The sequence below is a fragment of the Aspergillus affinis genome, assembly GCF_023601865.1.
Source record: "Aspergillus affinis strain CMG 70 chromosome Unknown NODE_42_length_251493_cov_91_322052, whole genome shotgun sequence".
NCBI classification, from domain to species: domain Eukaryota; kingdom Fungi; phylum Ascomycota; class Eurotiomycetes; order Eurotiales; family Aspergillaceae; genus Aspergillus; species Aspergillus affinis.
In genome coordinates, this window is record NW_026515823.1 from 613 (window position 1) to 15,961 (window position 15,349).

General features: G+C 49.4%; 9 protein-coding genes across 9 annotated transcripts; 5 read left to right on the forward strand and 4 right to left on the reverse strand.

Moving 5' to 3' along the window:
- Positions 1-253: 253 nt before the first annotated feature.
- On the forward strand, positions 254-1,140 carry KD926_007330 (uncharacterized protein; the record flags this gene model as incomplete). The annotated part of the gene is made up of 2 exons (XM_053100173.1): positions 254-783; positions 855-1,140. The coding sequence occupies 2 exons, from the start codon at positions 254-256 to the stop codon at positions 1,138-1,140; spliced, it is 816 nt and encodes a 271-aa protein (XP_052956042.1).
- Positions 1,141-1,525: 385 nt separating this feature from the next.
- Positions 1,526-2,432, forward strand: KD926_007331 (uncharacterized protein; the record flags this gene model as incomplete). Its single annotated transcript, XM_053100175.1, has 2 exons — positions 1,526-2,043; positions 2,105-2,432. 2 exons carry the CDS (start codon positions 1,526-1,528, stop codon positions 2,430-2,432), a joined length of 846 nt encoding a protein of 281 aa, XP_052956043.1.
- Positions 2,433-3,081: 649 nt separating this feature from the next.
- On the reverse strand, positions 3,082-4,039 carry KD926_007332 (putative salicylate hydroxylase; the record flags this gene model as incomplete). Its single annotated transcript, XM_053100176.1, has 4 exons — positions 3,082-3,401; positions 3,456-3,622; positions 3,676-3,863; positions 4,001-4,039. 4 exons carry the CDS (start codon positions 4,037-4,039, stop codon positions 3,082-3,084), a joined length of 714 nt encoding a protein of 237 aa, XP_052956044.1.
- A 323-nt stretch (positions 4,040-4,362) lies between these two features.
- KD926_007333 (uncharacterized protein) lies at positions 4,363-5,051 on the forward strand (the record flags this gene model as incomplete). The annotated part of the gene is made up of 3 exons (XM_053100177.1): positions 4,363-4,809; positions 4,865-4,963; positions 5,022-5,051. The coding sequence occupies 3 exons, from the start codon at positions 4,363-4,365 to the stop codon at positions 5,049-5,051; spliced, it is 576 nt and encodes a 191-aa protein (XP_052956045.1).
- Positions 5,052-5,262: 211 nt separating this feature from the next.
- KD926_007334 (uncharacterized protein) lies at positions 5,263-6,696 on the reverse strand (the record flags this gene model as incomplete). Its single annotated transcript, XM_053100178.1, has 1 exon — positions 5,263-6,696. One exon carries the CDS (start codon positions 6,694-6,696, stop codon positions 5,263-5,265), a length of 1,434 nt encoding a protein of 477 aa, XP_052956046.1.
- A 281-nt stretch (positions 6,697-6,977) lies between these two features.
- Positions 6,978-7,571, forward strand: KD926_007335 (LysM peptidoglycan-binding domain-containing protein; the record flags this gene model as incomplete). The annotated part of the gene is made up of 1 exon (XM_053100179.1): positions 6,978-7,571. The coding sequence occupies one exon, from the start codon at positions 6,978-6,980 to the stop codon at positions 7,569-7,571; it is 594 nt and encodes a 197-aa protein (XP_052956047.1).
- A 582-nt stretch (positions 7,572-8,153) lies between these two features.
- KD926_007336 (E3 ubiquitin-protein ligase RNF103) lies at positions 8,154-8,879 on the reverse strand (the record flags this gene model as incomplete). The annotated part of the gene is made up of 2 exons (XM_053100180.1): positions 8,154-8,739; positions 8,809-8,879. 2 exons carry the CDS (start codon positions 8,877-8,879, stop codon positions 8,154-8,156), a joined length of 657 nt encoding a protein of 218 aa, XP_052956048.1.
- A 575-nt stretch (positions 8,880-9,454) lies between these two features.
- KD926_007337 (DJ-1/PfpI family protein) lies at positions 9,455-12,114 on the reverse strand (the record flags this gene model as incomplete). Its single annotated transcript, XM_053100181.1, has 4 exons — positions 9,455-9,835; positions 9,898-10,144; positions 11,278-11,980; positions 12,033-12,114. The coding sequence occupies 4 exons, from the start codon at positions 12,112-12,114 to the stop codon at positions 9,455-9,457; spliced, it is 1,413 nt and encodes a 470-aa protein (XP_052956049.1).
- A 761-nt stretch (positions 12,115-12,875) lies between these two features.
- Positions 12,876-15,346, forward strand: KD926_007338 (uncharacterized protein; the record flags this gene model as incomplete). The annotated part of the gene is made up of 5 exons (XM_053100182.1): positions 12,876-12,923; positions 12,978-13,105; positions 13,155-13,459; positions 13,525-14,722; positions 14,782-15,346. The coding sequence occupies 5 exons, from the start codon at positions 12,876-12,878 to the stop codon at positions 15,344-15,346; spliced, it is 2,244 nt and encodes a 747-aa protein (XP_052956050.1).
- Positions 15,347-15,349: the final 3 nt, after the last annotated feature.

Genomic DNA, 15,349 nt, shown 5'->3' on the forward strand with positions numbered 1-15,349 from the left:
CTAGCTTGTATAAACTAGGAAGCTCGGTGAGTTCCCAGTCGCCTAGTATAATAGTCAAAATTAATGCAACTGTAGGTGTTGCTCCTATCGACATGCAACTCCCTACCGGCGTCCCAGCATCTGCTGCAAGTCACGCAATGCTCGGTGATTGTGGACGGAAGTGAAAGACCGCAACTTCAAGACCTTGGTGGGCAGCACTGAGACTAAGTATACGCCGACTTTGCTTTGCGAGCACCCCAGTGATTGGAAGTACATGGAGTTCAACCCCTTCTTCGAAACCCGCTTGGAAGTCGCTGGTGATGGCCTGTTTGAGCTAGTCATTCCACGGCCCCCCTCGCGTCAATACCGCGCAGTCTTTCACACATATCCACATCTGACAGAGTATCATACGGGTGACCAGTTTCGACCACACTCTTCAAATCCAGGGCTGTCGCGATATGAGGGCCGGTGTGACGACATAATTTTCCTAAAGAATGGGGAAAAACTCAATCCGATCGATGCAGAGAAATCATTCGAGTTAGATCCTCTCGTTGACCGAGCCATTATTCTAGGTCAGGATCGATTCCAGGTTGTCGTGCTTATTGAGCCCTTGTGGAACGAGTTGCCTTCGGACTGGACGCCAGCATGGTTTAGAGAAAATCTGAAGCCGCGAGTAGACCGTGCCAATTCCCTCCTACCGGCGCACAGTCAAGTCTTCTACAGCCATGTTATTTTCGCGTCTCGCGATATGCCTCTAGCCAGGGCTCCTAAAGGGTCACTGCGTCGCCGGGAAATCGCTAGCACGTATCAAGGCACGCTTGACTTTTTAATAATCCCCCTAAGTCGTCATCTTCAGTCGTTCAGGCGCTCGATAGCCAAGGGTCCTTAAACCTGAACCGGGTCGAAACAGAGCAATGGTTCCACGATGTGGTTGGCCGGATTCTGGGCCAGGACAAAGTCGGTTTAGACACAGATGTCGTCGCATTAGGAATGGACTCATTGCAAGCGATTCGCCTTTCTCGGGCTTTGCAAGATGCCACAGAGAAGAACGGCGTGACAGGAGGCCCTCCTTGGATCCCAGCCACCATATACGAAATGGCAACAGCTCGCCGAATGACACATGGGAAGGATTGGATCCCAGAGCTACGGGTTGCATGCTGAGCAGGCATTATCAAACAATGACATCTTGCAGACTGGGATGGGTTATTCCGTAGAACATGGTATAATATCAGTGCTCTTGAATCCTCGGTACAACTTCCCTGGCTGGGCGTCTTCCAAAGATGCAAGAATGAGATAGGTTTGCAGAATTCGTCACGTCCAGTGTATGTAGAGTATTTATGGTCGAGTAGAATGGCGGGTTGTTGTAAAAATAGAATGCAAAGGAAAGAGGAGTGCTTGTCGTGACTGAGTAGTAATATGTGGCAGTTGTTGCCTGAGGCAGTCAATTTTTGTAGCCCGCCCGCTAAGAAAAAAAAAAAACAGAGGCTGAGCGACGAGATGATGTCACCATCACCGCGACAACATCCTCAACTCTGTCCTATGCAACATGATCCTTTTTCCGCGCTGCCACCTTTTCGAGATCGGTGATCAACCATGGTGTCCGACCTGGCTCATTGTCTACATCCAGTCCTACCTGACACATGTATGGAATTTGCATGTTCCGCTAATCAGCAAGACTTCTCCTGCCGGCGTTGCCGCCGATATCATCATTGACAATCATCTAGACCCGTCCTCGTTCACTTTTGTGGATCTGTGTTCGGGCTCTGGCGGTCCGTCGTCGACTATTGAGTCTATTTTGCATGCGCGCTCCAAGGCTCAGGGGACGTCTTCCCCGCGCTTTATTTTGACCGATCTTCATCCGCATTTGCCAGAGTGGACGGCTGTTGCGAAGCGCCAGGAGAACGTGGATTACGTGTCGGAGCCGGTCGATGCGACAAAATGTAAGAGGATAGCACCGGCGAATCACAAGGAATGTCGAATGTTTAATCTCTGCTTTCATCATTTTGATGATGAGCCTGCGAGGGTCGTGTTGCGGAGTGCCGTGGAATCGGGGGATTCTTTCATGTATGTCCTCCCTAAATGCCGCATTGCCTGTTTATTAAGTACACTCTACTAATAATCACAGTATCTTCGAGCTTGCGCAACGGAATTTCACTTCCCTGCTAAATATTCCGGTTATGATTATCTTTCCCTTCTTCCACACTATAACGAAACATTGGAAGTCCCCTCTGTATTTGTACTTTACCTATCTTGTACCCCTGCTTTCTTTTGCCGTTTCGTTTGATGGACTGGTTTCTACGATGAGGTGTCGGACGCCAAAAGAGATTCGGAGCCTCCTGGATCAGCCGGACTTAGATGTCAGTGAATGGGATTTCAAATCAGGGAATAGGATGGTGTTCTGGCCATTTGTTAATATCTACTGGTATGCAGGGGTCAAGAGGGGCGATCAATGATCAGATGGATATGTGTCTGCTTAATCTTGGTGGCTATGTGCGGCAGTTTCTCCCCACAGCTCGCGCAGCCTTTTCTCTGTTTCTTGCAAAATATCGGTTCCCAGCATTTTTCTATATCTATATGACATTATGTAACTCCAGTCTGTCTCCCGAGTTAGTCCAGATATGCTCAGCACTTTGTCTCGAAGCCATTGTGGTATTCCGTCTTCCAAATGGAAAATCTTTCGGTTTCTGGCCGCGCCGTTCACATTCCACGATGTATATGGCTTTCTGATCTGCTCGTACAGTTTAAGGACGGCTGGGATGTGCGCAGCAATGCTCTCTGACGGAGTACTTTCGCTGCAGGAAGCAATCGAGCCCAGAAGCATACCAAGTACGGCACCATCCTCGACTGCCATGGCGGCTCCTTGGGCTTGATAGGGAAGGGTTGGGTGACAAGCATCTCCTAAAAGTGTGATATGTCCCTGTCCTCGTTGTCAGTACGCGCAAACTATGCTGAAAAACTATCGTGAATACCAACATTTGACCACGTGTCTAATTCAGGGAGGTGGCACAGCTTCCACTTCAAGATTGAAGGTACACAAGAAAGTATCTTTCTTAGACTGCACTTATTTCAGCCCCTGTAGTACCTGAGATGAGATCAACACACTCACGTTTCGTCCCAATCTCTATATCCGTACCGAACCTCATCTAGATCGCCTTGTTCGGTGCGTACTCCAGCTGGTAGGTCGTCAGGCTGCAACAAGACAAGGTTGAACTCCGTCCCGCCACGGATAGGATAGAAGACTGCATGGTTCTTTGGTCCAAACCAAGCTGTCACAGTGGTTTTGGAACACAGCTCATTGATTTTGGAATCGTTGAGGTCCTCGAGCTGGGTTCGGGAGAAAGTTGCCCGATATGCGAGGTCTCCTGTTTCGATTGGAGGGGAAGGCCTGTTGAGAATCGCATTTCGTACCGTGGACCAGAGACCTGCAACATATCACTATTAATGGAATCGCTTTTCGTATAGGAGGTATGTCGAACCGTCAGCCCCGACGATAACATCCCCCGTGATTCTACTTCCATCGGCCAAAATCACCTGTGGAGTCTCAAAAATAACCTCTTCGACTGATGCATTCAAGCGAATTTCAGCACCTAATGAAATGGCCCGCTCTAGGAGAATTGCATGGTAATCTGCTCTATGAATCATGCTGGATGGAGTTAACTCAGATCCACCGGTTTACCCAGGAAGAGAGGAGCATACATCCATGGCGCCCCATATTCTCGTGTGACGGTCTCCCCACAGCGCATAGAGGTCAGTAATCCTCCATCTTTGTATCGTCGAATGTCCATTGATTCGATTATGGCGCCTTTCTCTAGAACATCTGGTAAGAGGTCTAGCTCTTTCATAATTCGAGATCCATTAGGTGGTATTTGAATCCCCGCACCGACCTAAATCATTCGTTATCATCTGTCGCAGTACCTTCCAGAGAGCCACAAAAACGAAGTCAGTCTACCTCGAATATTTCTGATGATCTTTCTAAAACAACAACTTCCATGTTTTGGCGGCGGCAGGCGATCGCACATACGAGTCCTCCTAGGCCGGCGCCGACTGTGATAACTTTCATGACGAGATAGCCTCGAGATCAAGCTTTCCTAAAATCACAGGAAGTTGTATAAAGTTGATAAAATATCACTATGCTGTCATGTTTGTATTAACTATTAAGATCGGAGGGAATTTGGAGGTGAAGAACACGATGTCGCGATCCCGGATTAGTCATTTCCATTTGTGGCCTGATCGCTCAGGCTGCGTATACCTATGCACGAGTGATAAGGGCTATTTTTGGATAAATAGTAGCCATATGGTGTACGAATTTCTGCTAGGAGCCACGAAGAATATGATTCTTGTTTCTCGGTATGCGAAGGAATGGTTATCAATCCACGTTGCTTGATGTTTTCACTCTACTTCGGATCCCCGGGCAACCTAGGCCAACTAAACACAACACCCAGCCTCTTGCGGAGCCTCGAACGCAAGGAATGCACGTTTCTCGACGAAATATTCTGGAATCTTGAGACCAGGGAGATGTTTAGACAAGGTGCCGAGAACGATAATTCCAAAATATATCCTGACCTCAACAAAACTGTCCGCTGTCTTCGAAAATACGTTCTCCATTCATTCAATTCAAACTTCGACATGCGCCTGCTCATGCTCATATCTCTCCTATGCGCTACTTTGGCACATGGGCAGAAGTGCGGAATGGCGATGCAAGTGCATCGCCAGGGGCCAAGTGAGCCGGGCGCAAAGATTCTCACACCAAAAGAACCAGCGAATCAATTATTGGAATCGGTCAACGCTTCCCTTATGCTGGATTATATCCGATGTGAGGGTGATAATGGGGTTTGTTTCCACCCTTCTCTACATTATTGCATCTACTGATTGGGTTTTGTCTTAGTCTTGTCTCGTCAGGCTCGACGTGGAGAAAGCTCATGCCGAGGAACTGAAAGCGGAGTTTGATCTCCAAAAGACTGCAAATATCGAGGTGACTGATGCGGTAGGTCTAATATAATGTGTTCGGCAATACTTTAGCTTACTAACTAGTCATCTCACAGTTCTGTCCGGACGTGAAGAGCGAGTTATAGAGTATTGGCCGGTTGTTACCGTTCTCTTATTGCCTAGTTAGTTACCATAGTGGTTCATACGGCTCACCGTAGGATCCCGCCTCAAGGATCTCGCGGAGCGAGATCCTCGTGAATGGAACACCTTCTTTCATCATCTTCCTGCCGAGAGGCTTACACCGGTTTGCTGTAGAGTACTACAGAAACCAGGAGAAGTGCAATCAAGAATAATGAATCATATGGCAATTTCATCACAGTAAAACAATTGCAAGGACTTCCACCTTCCATAGCCCTGAACTAAACAGTCTAGCACCTTGGAGTAATCGGCATCCCATGTATCATGGGTAATTGCCCAAGCCGTGATCCCCCCAAAACACCAACTCCTCGCGAATTCCATCTTATGTTCCAACGATTCTTTATCATCGTACGCGATCCATCGCTCGCCGTTCATTCCAATCTGCGCGCCAATCTCCGGGTCAAACTTGGTCTCGAGATTTCCCCAGTTGTGCTTGTGACGTAGTCGTCCGTACATTAGTTCGTGACGCTCTGGGTCGATCATATCCTGGATCTCGGAGTTCATGAGCATGCCGGTCTTCTTGCTGCTGAATCCACCTAGAGCGCCGGAGATGGCAAGACAGCCGGGAGAAAGGCAGTCTAGGCTTTTTGGAATCAGCGATGCGCCATAGAGTGTGAGAACTAGGTTCACATCGTTAGGGTGGATGTAATTGCGCCATAGGAGGTCCACGGCCTGAGACACTGCGGTTAGATTCACCACGGGGCCTAGAGTGTCGGCCTGCCATGTATCTCCTGGTGAGAGCTGGGTATGAAGATCAATGGGCATAAGATTGAAGTAGTCGACTTGGCGGTTCAGTTTCCGTAGGTTATAATTATGCAGCGCGCTCAGCGAAGTCGGAAGCGTCATGGTGAGTCCGTAACGGCCACCCGTCATCATGAGCGCCGCTTTGATGTTTTTGATTAGGCGCGGGAGATTCTCATAGTCGTCGGACTGTCCGTCCGGATGTTCCCAGTTGATATCGACCCCGTCAATATCGTAGGTCGACATGAAAGAGGTAAGAGATCGGAGAAAGACAGCCTGATACTCCTCCGAGGCGGCCAACCGTGAAAACACGGACGAGTCATGCAGTCCCCAATCATTTCCAGACAGTCCACTAATTGTCACAGAGACTCTTAGGTCTGGGTCGTACTTCTTCCGCTCCGTCAGCTGTTCGATCTCCATGGCATGGTGCCAGAAGATGGGATTCAGCTCGAACGTGTGCGGGTTGATGGTGGCAAATGCGATATTCACGTGCGCGTACGTAGCGAAGTGAATTTGGTGAGGCATGAACTTATTACAAGGTCGTATGTCATTCCATAGCTCGTAGTAGCCTGCAAGTCGGCTGATCTTGGACCTGGAACAGCGCGGTGGTTCTTTCTCGCGACAATCAACGCAGTTTTCGATGCCACAGTAGTCTGGCCCGACGCCGCAGAGGCCGGATTTCGAGCAGCAACCATTTTTACATGGGTGGAACTTATTACAGCGCTGTATTCTGCGCTGCTTGACGGTCTGCAACTTGTCGTCTGTGTGTTTTTCAGGCTTATTGTGAAACATAGTCATACCCACGATCAAGAGGAGGCATATTAGAAGGTGCGCCTTCGGACCGGGCCCCATAGCGTGGTCGGGGGTGATATCAACAAGCAATAGATCCAAACGGCCAACAAAGACATTTCTAATGGGGTAAAATGAATATGGGCGCGCAAGAGCGTTAGATAAATTCCCGCTAGCCCTGGGTATGGTTGCATCGCGAAAACCCGGCTATTTCCCCAGTTCGGAGCGCTAAGCATCTAGCGCTCAATAGTGTCTTCACTAATTTCCCCGGTTCAAAGCACCCTTTCCAATCTTTCCAATTTCTCTCTCCTGCTGTGACCCAAATAAAATTAGAAATTGCAAAAATGTCAACATCGAAATCATTAAGAAAGATCATCTACGTTATTGTATCCGCATTTCTGTGCATTCGGATGATTCGCCGATTTTGGCCTCAACATGAAGAACATCGCGAGCCAGGTCCACTTTGCGCGTCGGGAATTCTCTACGCCGTCCAGCAAGGCGATACCTGTGATACTATTTCTCTCGCACACAAAATCCCCTCTCACGGCCTGTGGGAGGGAAACAAAGAATCTATCGTGATATGCGACTTCATTCACAACCAGGTCGGGATGCAACTCTGCATACCATTCTCGTGTGGAGAGGTATATGAGGCCCGGGTAGGCGACACCTGTGAGAGTGTTGAGGAGAGGCACGCGGAGATCTTGCGTGGCAAGAGCTTTATAAAATTCAATCCGTGGCTGCAGCGTCATGATCATTATTGTGAACAGCTTGATATGGCCTGGGATTATTTCGGCAAGACGTATTGTCTTGGATATCAGGGTGGGATCTTTGGGACTACGGAGAATGTCACGAATCCGGTGGTTCTTGACGAGAACCGTGATGCTGTTCATCTGGGTGGCTCTACGAGTGGGCAGAGTCGGTTGATCGCGCACGCATGATACTTGTTTTGATGTCCTTTTTCAAAGAACGGGTGAAGTCTCACAATGTCATTTTGATTATGGTACTAAGAGTGTATGGTCCAGAGATGATTGAACATAAAAAGGAAACGAAAAAATATTGGGAAAGAACAGAATCGCATAGAAAGCAGGGGTATAATCCAAAATGACTCCATCTCCCAAACGGCCAATTACCGATTATTCGCCCAAGACCTCAATATCTCATGGAGCACAAAAAGAAAATAACCAAGCAAAAGACAGCGATAAGAGAAAAATTTGATGACCTCAGCCCATTGTCTAAGCCCCAGTGAATATGCCTCCCTGGAATGTGGCAAATGCATCACGTACCCGTCGCAAAGGATGCGGACTCCTGTCTCACACAAACGAGAAACTTTATCCCAGCGGATGATTTTGCTTGGGAAAGGGGAATGATGGAAACTATTTGTTAAGTTCTCAGCATGGCTCACCAATATCGGAAGACCCAGCGGTAGGGGTCTACTAAACGCCATAATCCACGCCATATCATGCCTTTAAATAGGATCATTCATTTTGCCGGTTCATCACTCGAGAGCGATCACATCCTTTTCAGGATTCTCGGGGAACTCTTTCCTCGCGCACCACCGCTACCGCAGGGGGTTCGGGCATGGTGGACGCCTCGGGCTCGTCGTCTATGTTTGACTCCGGGCTCGCTCCGACGCCGGTGTAGACCGTCTTGCACAAGGGACAGCAGGCTTGTCGCTTGGTCAGCCACATGTCAATGCAAGCGGGATGGAAAATGTGTCCGCATGTTAAAGGTCGGACCTCGTCGTTGGAGTCGAATTGGTCGACGCAGATGGCACATACGGAATACGAATCTTCGGAGGAGGAAGGGCCCCCGTTCTGGTTGTCGTGTTCAGTTGGTGTTTGTTTGTTTGGGGGTACTTGATGACTGGAGTCGCGAGGCGTGGTTGGCTCTAGTGACGTGGAAGGACGGTCTGCGCTCCCCTGGCTCGGGGTTTCGTGGGCGCTCTTCCAGACACTATAGCCGACTATAGGGAATCGACGATCGACATCCTCGCTAGTTATCACCGGTCGGACTCTCTGGGGTCGAACCGCTTCAATGTCGGGCCTGCGAAATTGAGGATAGAATTCTTCGAATACGGAACGGCGATGCCTGCGCCATACTCGAGTCCTATTGATCAACAGCGTAGATTAGCAGGCGGTCACAGAACCATATCCAGATTGAAAAGGCTCCTCGTACGCGAAAATGATCAGCATTACGAGCGGCACTTGAATTATGAAAACCAGTGCCCACAGCGCTGGGTTCGCCATGTTTGCGATGCGAATGGTGTCCTTCTAGAGCCGTCGAAGCATCGGGCGGCATTTCCCTTAAATAGTGGGGAGCGACACGATGAAGCTACCAGACAGACAGAAAGTCGTACGCCCAGAGAAGCTCGTCTGTCGTCAGATAATCGGGCCCCGCACGCCCTGATAAACAAAAGGACGGCCAGTTTGTGGCTCATGAGGTCATGGCGCATTTTAGTCCGGGAGGACGCTCCAACCCCATCGCTGCATTCGCCGTTGGATCCTCCGCAGCCAAGACGCTGGATTCTTGCACTCGCTGCTCAGCCACGGGCAATTTTTTTATGAAACAGCCAACTCGTCTTTTAGAGAGCCTCCGGGTTGTCTAAGCTGGGTAACACGATCGATTCATTTTGTCTTATTTCGTTGTCTTTTAAAGTCAAATACAATCATATTTACTGAGATCATTAATTTTCGCGTTCTTATCCACTCATCCAGTGTTTTCGTAGCCATGCATCATCCTCCATCGCCCTCAACTATGATCAGACAGAAGATAGCATCATGCTCGGCCGGGCCGGTCTTCAGCATGAGCAATTCATATCCGTTTAAAAATAGTCAACCTTAAGGAAAGTCTTGAACTCGCCGTCCTTCAACTCCTCGCTGTTTCCCAACCACCGCAGCAGCCAGTAGGGAACCTTGGAGTGCGAATCCGCAGGATAGTGCTTAATAGCCCAGGAAGTGACATTCTCAGCTCCGACGAAGAGTCCGTCCTGTTGCTTGCCATCCACCTCGTGGTGGTAAAAGTCCACGTTAATGCTCTCATCGGCAGACAGTCCCCAGCTGAACAGACCCGTGGAGGAGCTGATGTTCGTTGACTGGAACCTGCAGCCGTTGTCGACGGAAACGCAGGCGTCGATCACGGAGGGAGAGGCCGTGCTACACATCAGAGGAACAATCGCTTGGTCGCCGACGTATCCGATTCCGATCTATTATGGGTTCTGTCAGTTTGAGGCAGAAAGATGAGCATTGCGAGCGAGACTTGGCTTACATATCCACTCTTATCATCGCTGGAGAGCGAGACCGTCGTGTCGCGGAAGCCTTCGATGCTGCAGGCGTTGTCGGTGGCGGTGGTGTTCACGCATCCGTCGACCTTGGCCATGAAGTATCCCGTGGTGCCCGTGTACGGGTAGTAGGAGTTGATGTTGGTGCATCCACCTTTGGCGACGACGGGCTGAACCGACGAGGCATAGGCGGCTCCGAGCACGGAGAACGTGGTGAAGATTGTGGAGATCATTCTGAGGGTTGATTAGGATTAGATAGTTGGGGACTGAGCTCAACCATAAACATAGCCGTAGCGTTGTCTTTATACTTTCTCATGCCCACCTGGTTCAGATCCGATTTTTTCGATTCTCAATCTTCACGCCTGGTACTCTTACCCAGTCGGGCAACCTTGACGCTAGAGTAAGCCTCGTCTCCCGCTAGCTGGTGGGGGCCGTTCCTCAACCTTCGGCTAGAGCGTGCCTTGTCCAGGGGAGATCGACAGGGTAATGAGGGCATTCCGGAGATGGCCGGAAGAGAACCGCTTTTTATCTGATCATTTTATTCTGTCCAGCATATTGAAAGCAAATGCGGATCTGTTAGGTTCACATAGGGAGAGATTCGGTGATCATTTTGAGCGGAGTTCCACTTAGAAATTTCATTTCCCGCTGGGTGTGAGATTACAGTTGCATTGCACCCGTGCTCGTCCATGTTATGAGTCACCTAGTTTGGTTTGATATTGTTTTGGCAGTCGCTGCGACGATGAGGCTGGAATTTATATTATACCCCGCAAAGTACCGCAGTCATAGTCATAATCTCTATTAGCGCTTATGTGTATAGAAACTAGCTTCCTGGCTAAAAAGCCCCATACGATAATGTACTTAGAAAAATTCTTGTTCATATCAGGCAACAGAATGCAGCCTAGATGCTTCTCCAAGGATTCTGTCAGCGAATATGGGGCAATTTTACCGCCAGGATTCAACACCTTGCCGCTTCCATCTAGATCAACTCTGACGGCATTTCATGGCTTCAAGATAAGCCGATTTCAAAGAAGCCACGTAGTCATATTGCATGTTAAATAGCTTCGTTTCGATCCTCTAGATCAAGAGGATCAAACCTTCATTGAGCCTCGATTCTGCATACAAATTACTAGACAATACGAAACTTTCATGATCCAACAGATTCATTGTCATCCCGAGTGGCCTGTTGGTGGTCACTTAACCTAGCGCTTATACCCTCTGGCGATACCTAGGTACTGCTTCTGAATTCTGTGTTTACATAACGCCCTCTATAACATCATGATTTGTTCAGTTTTTACATGTTGCACTAACCTTCTGCATATACCCCATTATCAATTGAGTCTCTTCTTTGTTTGCGCACGGTAACTCACCGACCAGGAACCTCAAAAATATCGGCAAACGGATCCCAATCCGGGTCAGTATGTCTCTCGTATTCCATCAAGCTCGAAATTGTAGTAGCAGTCTCTTCACCGTACGCCCACTGAACAAACGCCAAAGTCGCATCCACTCCCGCGGATATCCCAGACGACGTCCAGATGTTGCCGTCAACGGTCCACCGCGCACGCGGCACCCAATCGACCTTCGGACCCAGCGCCACCGTACTGTTCCACGAGGCCTTGTTGGTCGTGGCGCGCTTCCCGTCCAGAACCCCGGACTGCGCGGCCAGTCGGGACCCCGTGCAGACGGTGATCAAGTACTTCACCTTGGGGTACGTCTCTGCGATGAAATCAATCGTGCGATTCATGTTCGGGGACCGGGTTCCGAGTCCGCCCGGAACGAACAGAACGTCCATCTCGGGTGCGTTGTCGAGGGTGTGCGTTGGGATGATCTCGGGGAAGCCGGTGGAGTTGTGGGCGTTCATTGCGCTGGATCCCGGCCGTGTGCTGACTGGGGAGAGGGTTTCGGAGAGGAAGAACAGGTCGACTTTATGGAAGGATGTGAGACGCTGGAGGGCCTCTAGAGGACCGAAGACATCCATGAGCTCGAAGGCTTGAAAGAGTAGCATTCCGTACTTTTGAGGCGGTGTTTTCGGGGCCTCGGGCAGGGGCATTGGGCTCGCAGTAGGTGGTGAACCTGAGCGCTATCAATCAGTAACTGTCCCTGTGGCGATTAGGGAGTGACTTACTTGAACTAAGACCCATCACAAAGGAAGGCATGCAGAGGCCTAAGAGAACTACTCTCAGGTAATCAACGTTGGGGAGCTTCATGGCGCCTCTTCACGGAGTATTTTGGGTTGACAAATTGTGGTTCAACTGGATCTATGGCATCTTACCCATCTTTGTACCCTCCAGCTAAGTAAGCACAGCCTTATATAGAATCACAATTGAGTAATAATTTAGTCGATCAGCTTTCCTCAATCTTCCGTGAAGGGTGACGGAGATAACCTCTCAGTCCTTGCCAAGAACTCCGAGGACGCCAGGATTCTCCAGCCAGGGATGCTTAATGCACGGGCGAAATAATATCATTTTTGAGCTGATTTGAGGCAGTTTCAAATCTTTGCCAATAATTCGAGGGATGATTTAATTTAAATATCACATTGGAAACTGAAGGCCGACAAATTTTGGGCGTTCAACACACCCTGAGGCCTGGCTGCTTGTCATGACCAAAATATATCAAGGCAGCAGGCAGCAGGCAGCAGAGGCCAAGGCACCAAGGCAGATATATTTCCAGATCAGGCTAGCAGGCAACATCCGCGGATCCTTCGATTCATCACTACTTACATCGCTCAATGCAATGCGACCGGTCATTGGAATCCAGCAAAATCTCACCTAGGATTATATTGTCTTCCGTATTGTTGTTACTATTCTTCAATGACTGATTTTGTGACCATTTAGTCAGCTATCGATAAGATGCATTCATCCTCGGCCCGTCGGATGAGAATGTGGCCCCATTACCCTTCCCCCTTCTGAATCCATCAACGGTCTAGCCTTTCAACTTCATTTCTGTAGAACCATATCGATATTCCGAGATGGCCGGATCGCAGTCATCGCGAGTTGGGACGGTCCGTCGTGCCAAGGTACGCGTGGAGCAAGGATCCATACCACCATCACCACCGGACTGACACACCCAGGCTTGCAACACGTGCCGGCGAAAGAAAACAAAGTGCGACGGACAGAGACCGATTTGCTCTTCATGCCATGCCTTCAATTTCTCCTGTATATTTCAGGATACCGTCAAAGAGCCAAATCGGTCCAGCCGGTAATTGAACTAGGCCCGCTTTTGCTCAGTAGCGCTAACGTGTCGCTAGTGCTTATGTTGCAGATTTAGAGCGACGCGTCCAGAGTATGGAGGAGCAGTTACAGCGTCAGAGTCCATCAGGAGCTCGGCATGACAGCCCGTTGAATGCTGATAGCCTATCTACGTCCGATCCAGACACCCTCATCGCGAGAGACCTGTCTGAGATCAATCCGATCCAAACAGGTACTTCGAATTCCCGCCCGGGATGTCCTGACAACACCGGCGATGAAGATCTTGGCAGTACGGACTACGAGAGTGGGATTGATCAAACATCCTACGTTATCAATGGTCGAGATGGTAGAATGCGCTTTTTCGGTGAGTTCCGACTCGAAGCCCTGCAATATGCCACCGGATTTAAATGAAGATTAACGTGAGTAAAGGCGCCTCTTCGGGGCTCTCAGTGGCTGCAGCCCACGGGGCGGGCCGTTTTGGGACCGACACGGAGATACGCAAGCTGCGCTCTGCCGTTAGAAAAGGCCCAACACGATGGCAATTGACCAGTTGGTTTCCTCGAACTCTACAAGATGACTTTGAAAGGCGTGTTTCTCAACCACTACCTAGCAAACCCGTCACCATGAAGCTAGTGGAGGAATACTTTGCGGAATTCAATCAGTTAATTCCGTTGTTTAACAAACCGTCATTCATGAGACTACTAAAGAGACAATTTTCCTGGAATCCAGACGAAAGTCCTTCATGGTGGGCTTCACTTAATGTTGTTTTGGCATTCGCTTACCGAGAAAGAGCCCAAGCTGCAGATGAAAATGGCGAGAATTGGCAATTGTCTCTGGCGTATATCAAAAACGCAATGAATGTTACGGTTGAATTCTTCATGCGTGCTGCAGACTTGCTTACTGTGCAGGCCATGTTAGGGTTGGCAATCTATTTTCAAGGGACACCGAATCCTCAATCCTTGTTCATGTTTGCCTCTGCCGCGATACGCTTGGCCCAATCAATTGGATTACATCGCGGGTTTACCTTTGGATTGACGACACCCGAAATCGAGGAAAGGCGGCGGACCTTTTGGATAGCCTTCATTCTGGACGCAGACATCTCCCTGCGTGTCGGTCGTCCGCCCGCCCAGGATGAGCATGATTACGACACACCGCTGCCGCCCGAGAATCCTTTTGACGGCAAGGGGGTTTCGAGAATAGGAGACACACCAATTAACTTCTTTCGCCTGTTATCACAGCTTTCCTTAGTACAGCGACGGGTATATCAACACCTATACGCCGCCACGGTTCAGCAACGGCCGAGAGCGATCATTGTCAAAGAGATCAAGGCGTGCGAAGACGCTCTGCTGCAGTGGAAGAAATCTTTCCCCGTCGCTTTTGACTCACACTCAGCTTGTTCCCAAACCCCGCTTGATCGGCATATCTTACGCCTCAAAATGGCCTTTCTCTGCTGCTATGCTAATATTTATCGAGTTTGTATGCTTGCAGGACAGCCGTCTACGAACCGGGGTATAATACCACCGATAGAAGTGGAGGCAGCAGAGACTGTCGTTGCATCACTTGATTCAGCACGCTCAGCAGTTGGGCTGATCAAGCACGCCAGATCCTTTGGGTCTTCATATCAATGGTGAGTTTACCACTGTAGCCTGACAACACGCATTCGTTAAACGGCTGACCATCATAAAGGAACGTTCTTTACTTTCCAGCTGCAGCTTCAGGAACGTTGGCGCTTGGAATATTCATGAACCCAAGCCATGAAAAGGCCGAACATGATTGTTCATTGATATGCGACATAGTAAAATACCTTTCCGAGATCTCTGCGCAAGAACCTGGGACATATGTTGATCATGTTCTCGGGGTATGCTTTGATTTTGAAACTGCTAGCAAAAGGGCACTGAAGCACGACCCAAACGGGCGCCATAAGCGGGTAGAAAACGCAAACACAGGGAATCCTTACAACGCCTCCGAACACTCCAAGTCCGGCAGTCTGGTTGCCGAAGGTGGCATGAATGTTGACCTATCCACTGGCCCAGGAACCAACCATGAGTGTCTAAACGACAGCACAGTCGACATTCAGCCCTCGGATACCGACATCGCCCTTTTTGATTTGGCATCAGATCCAATGATGAACTGGCAATGGTCGATTCCTCCGTTTTGGAACTGGCAAGACATGATGAGCGGTTCATCACTAGCCCCCGGAACAGGCAACGAAAGCTCACCAGACTCTTACGACCCATCATTTGGTGCTTAGAGA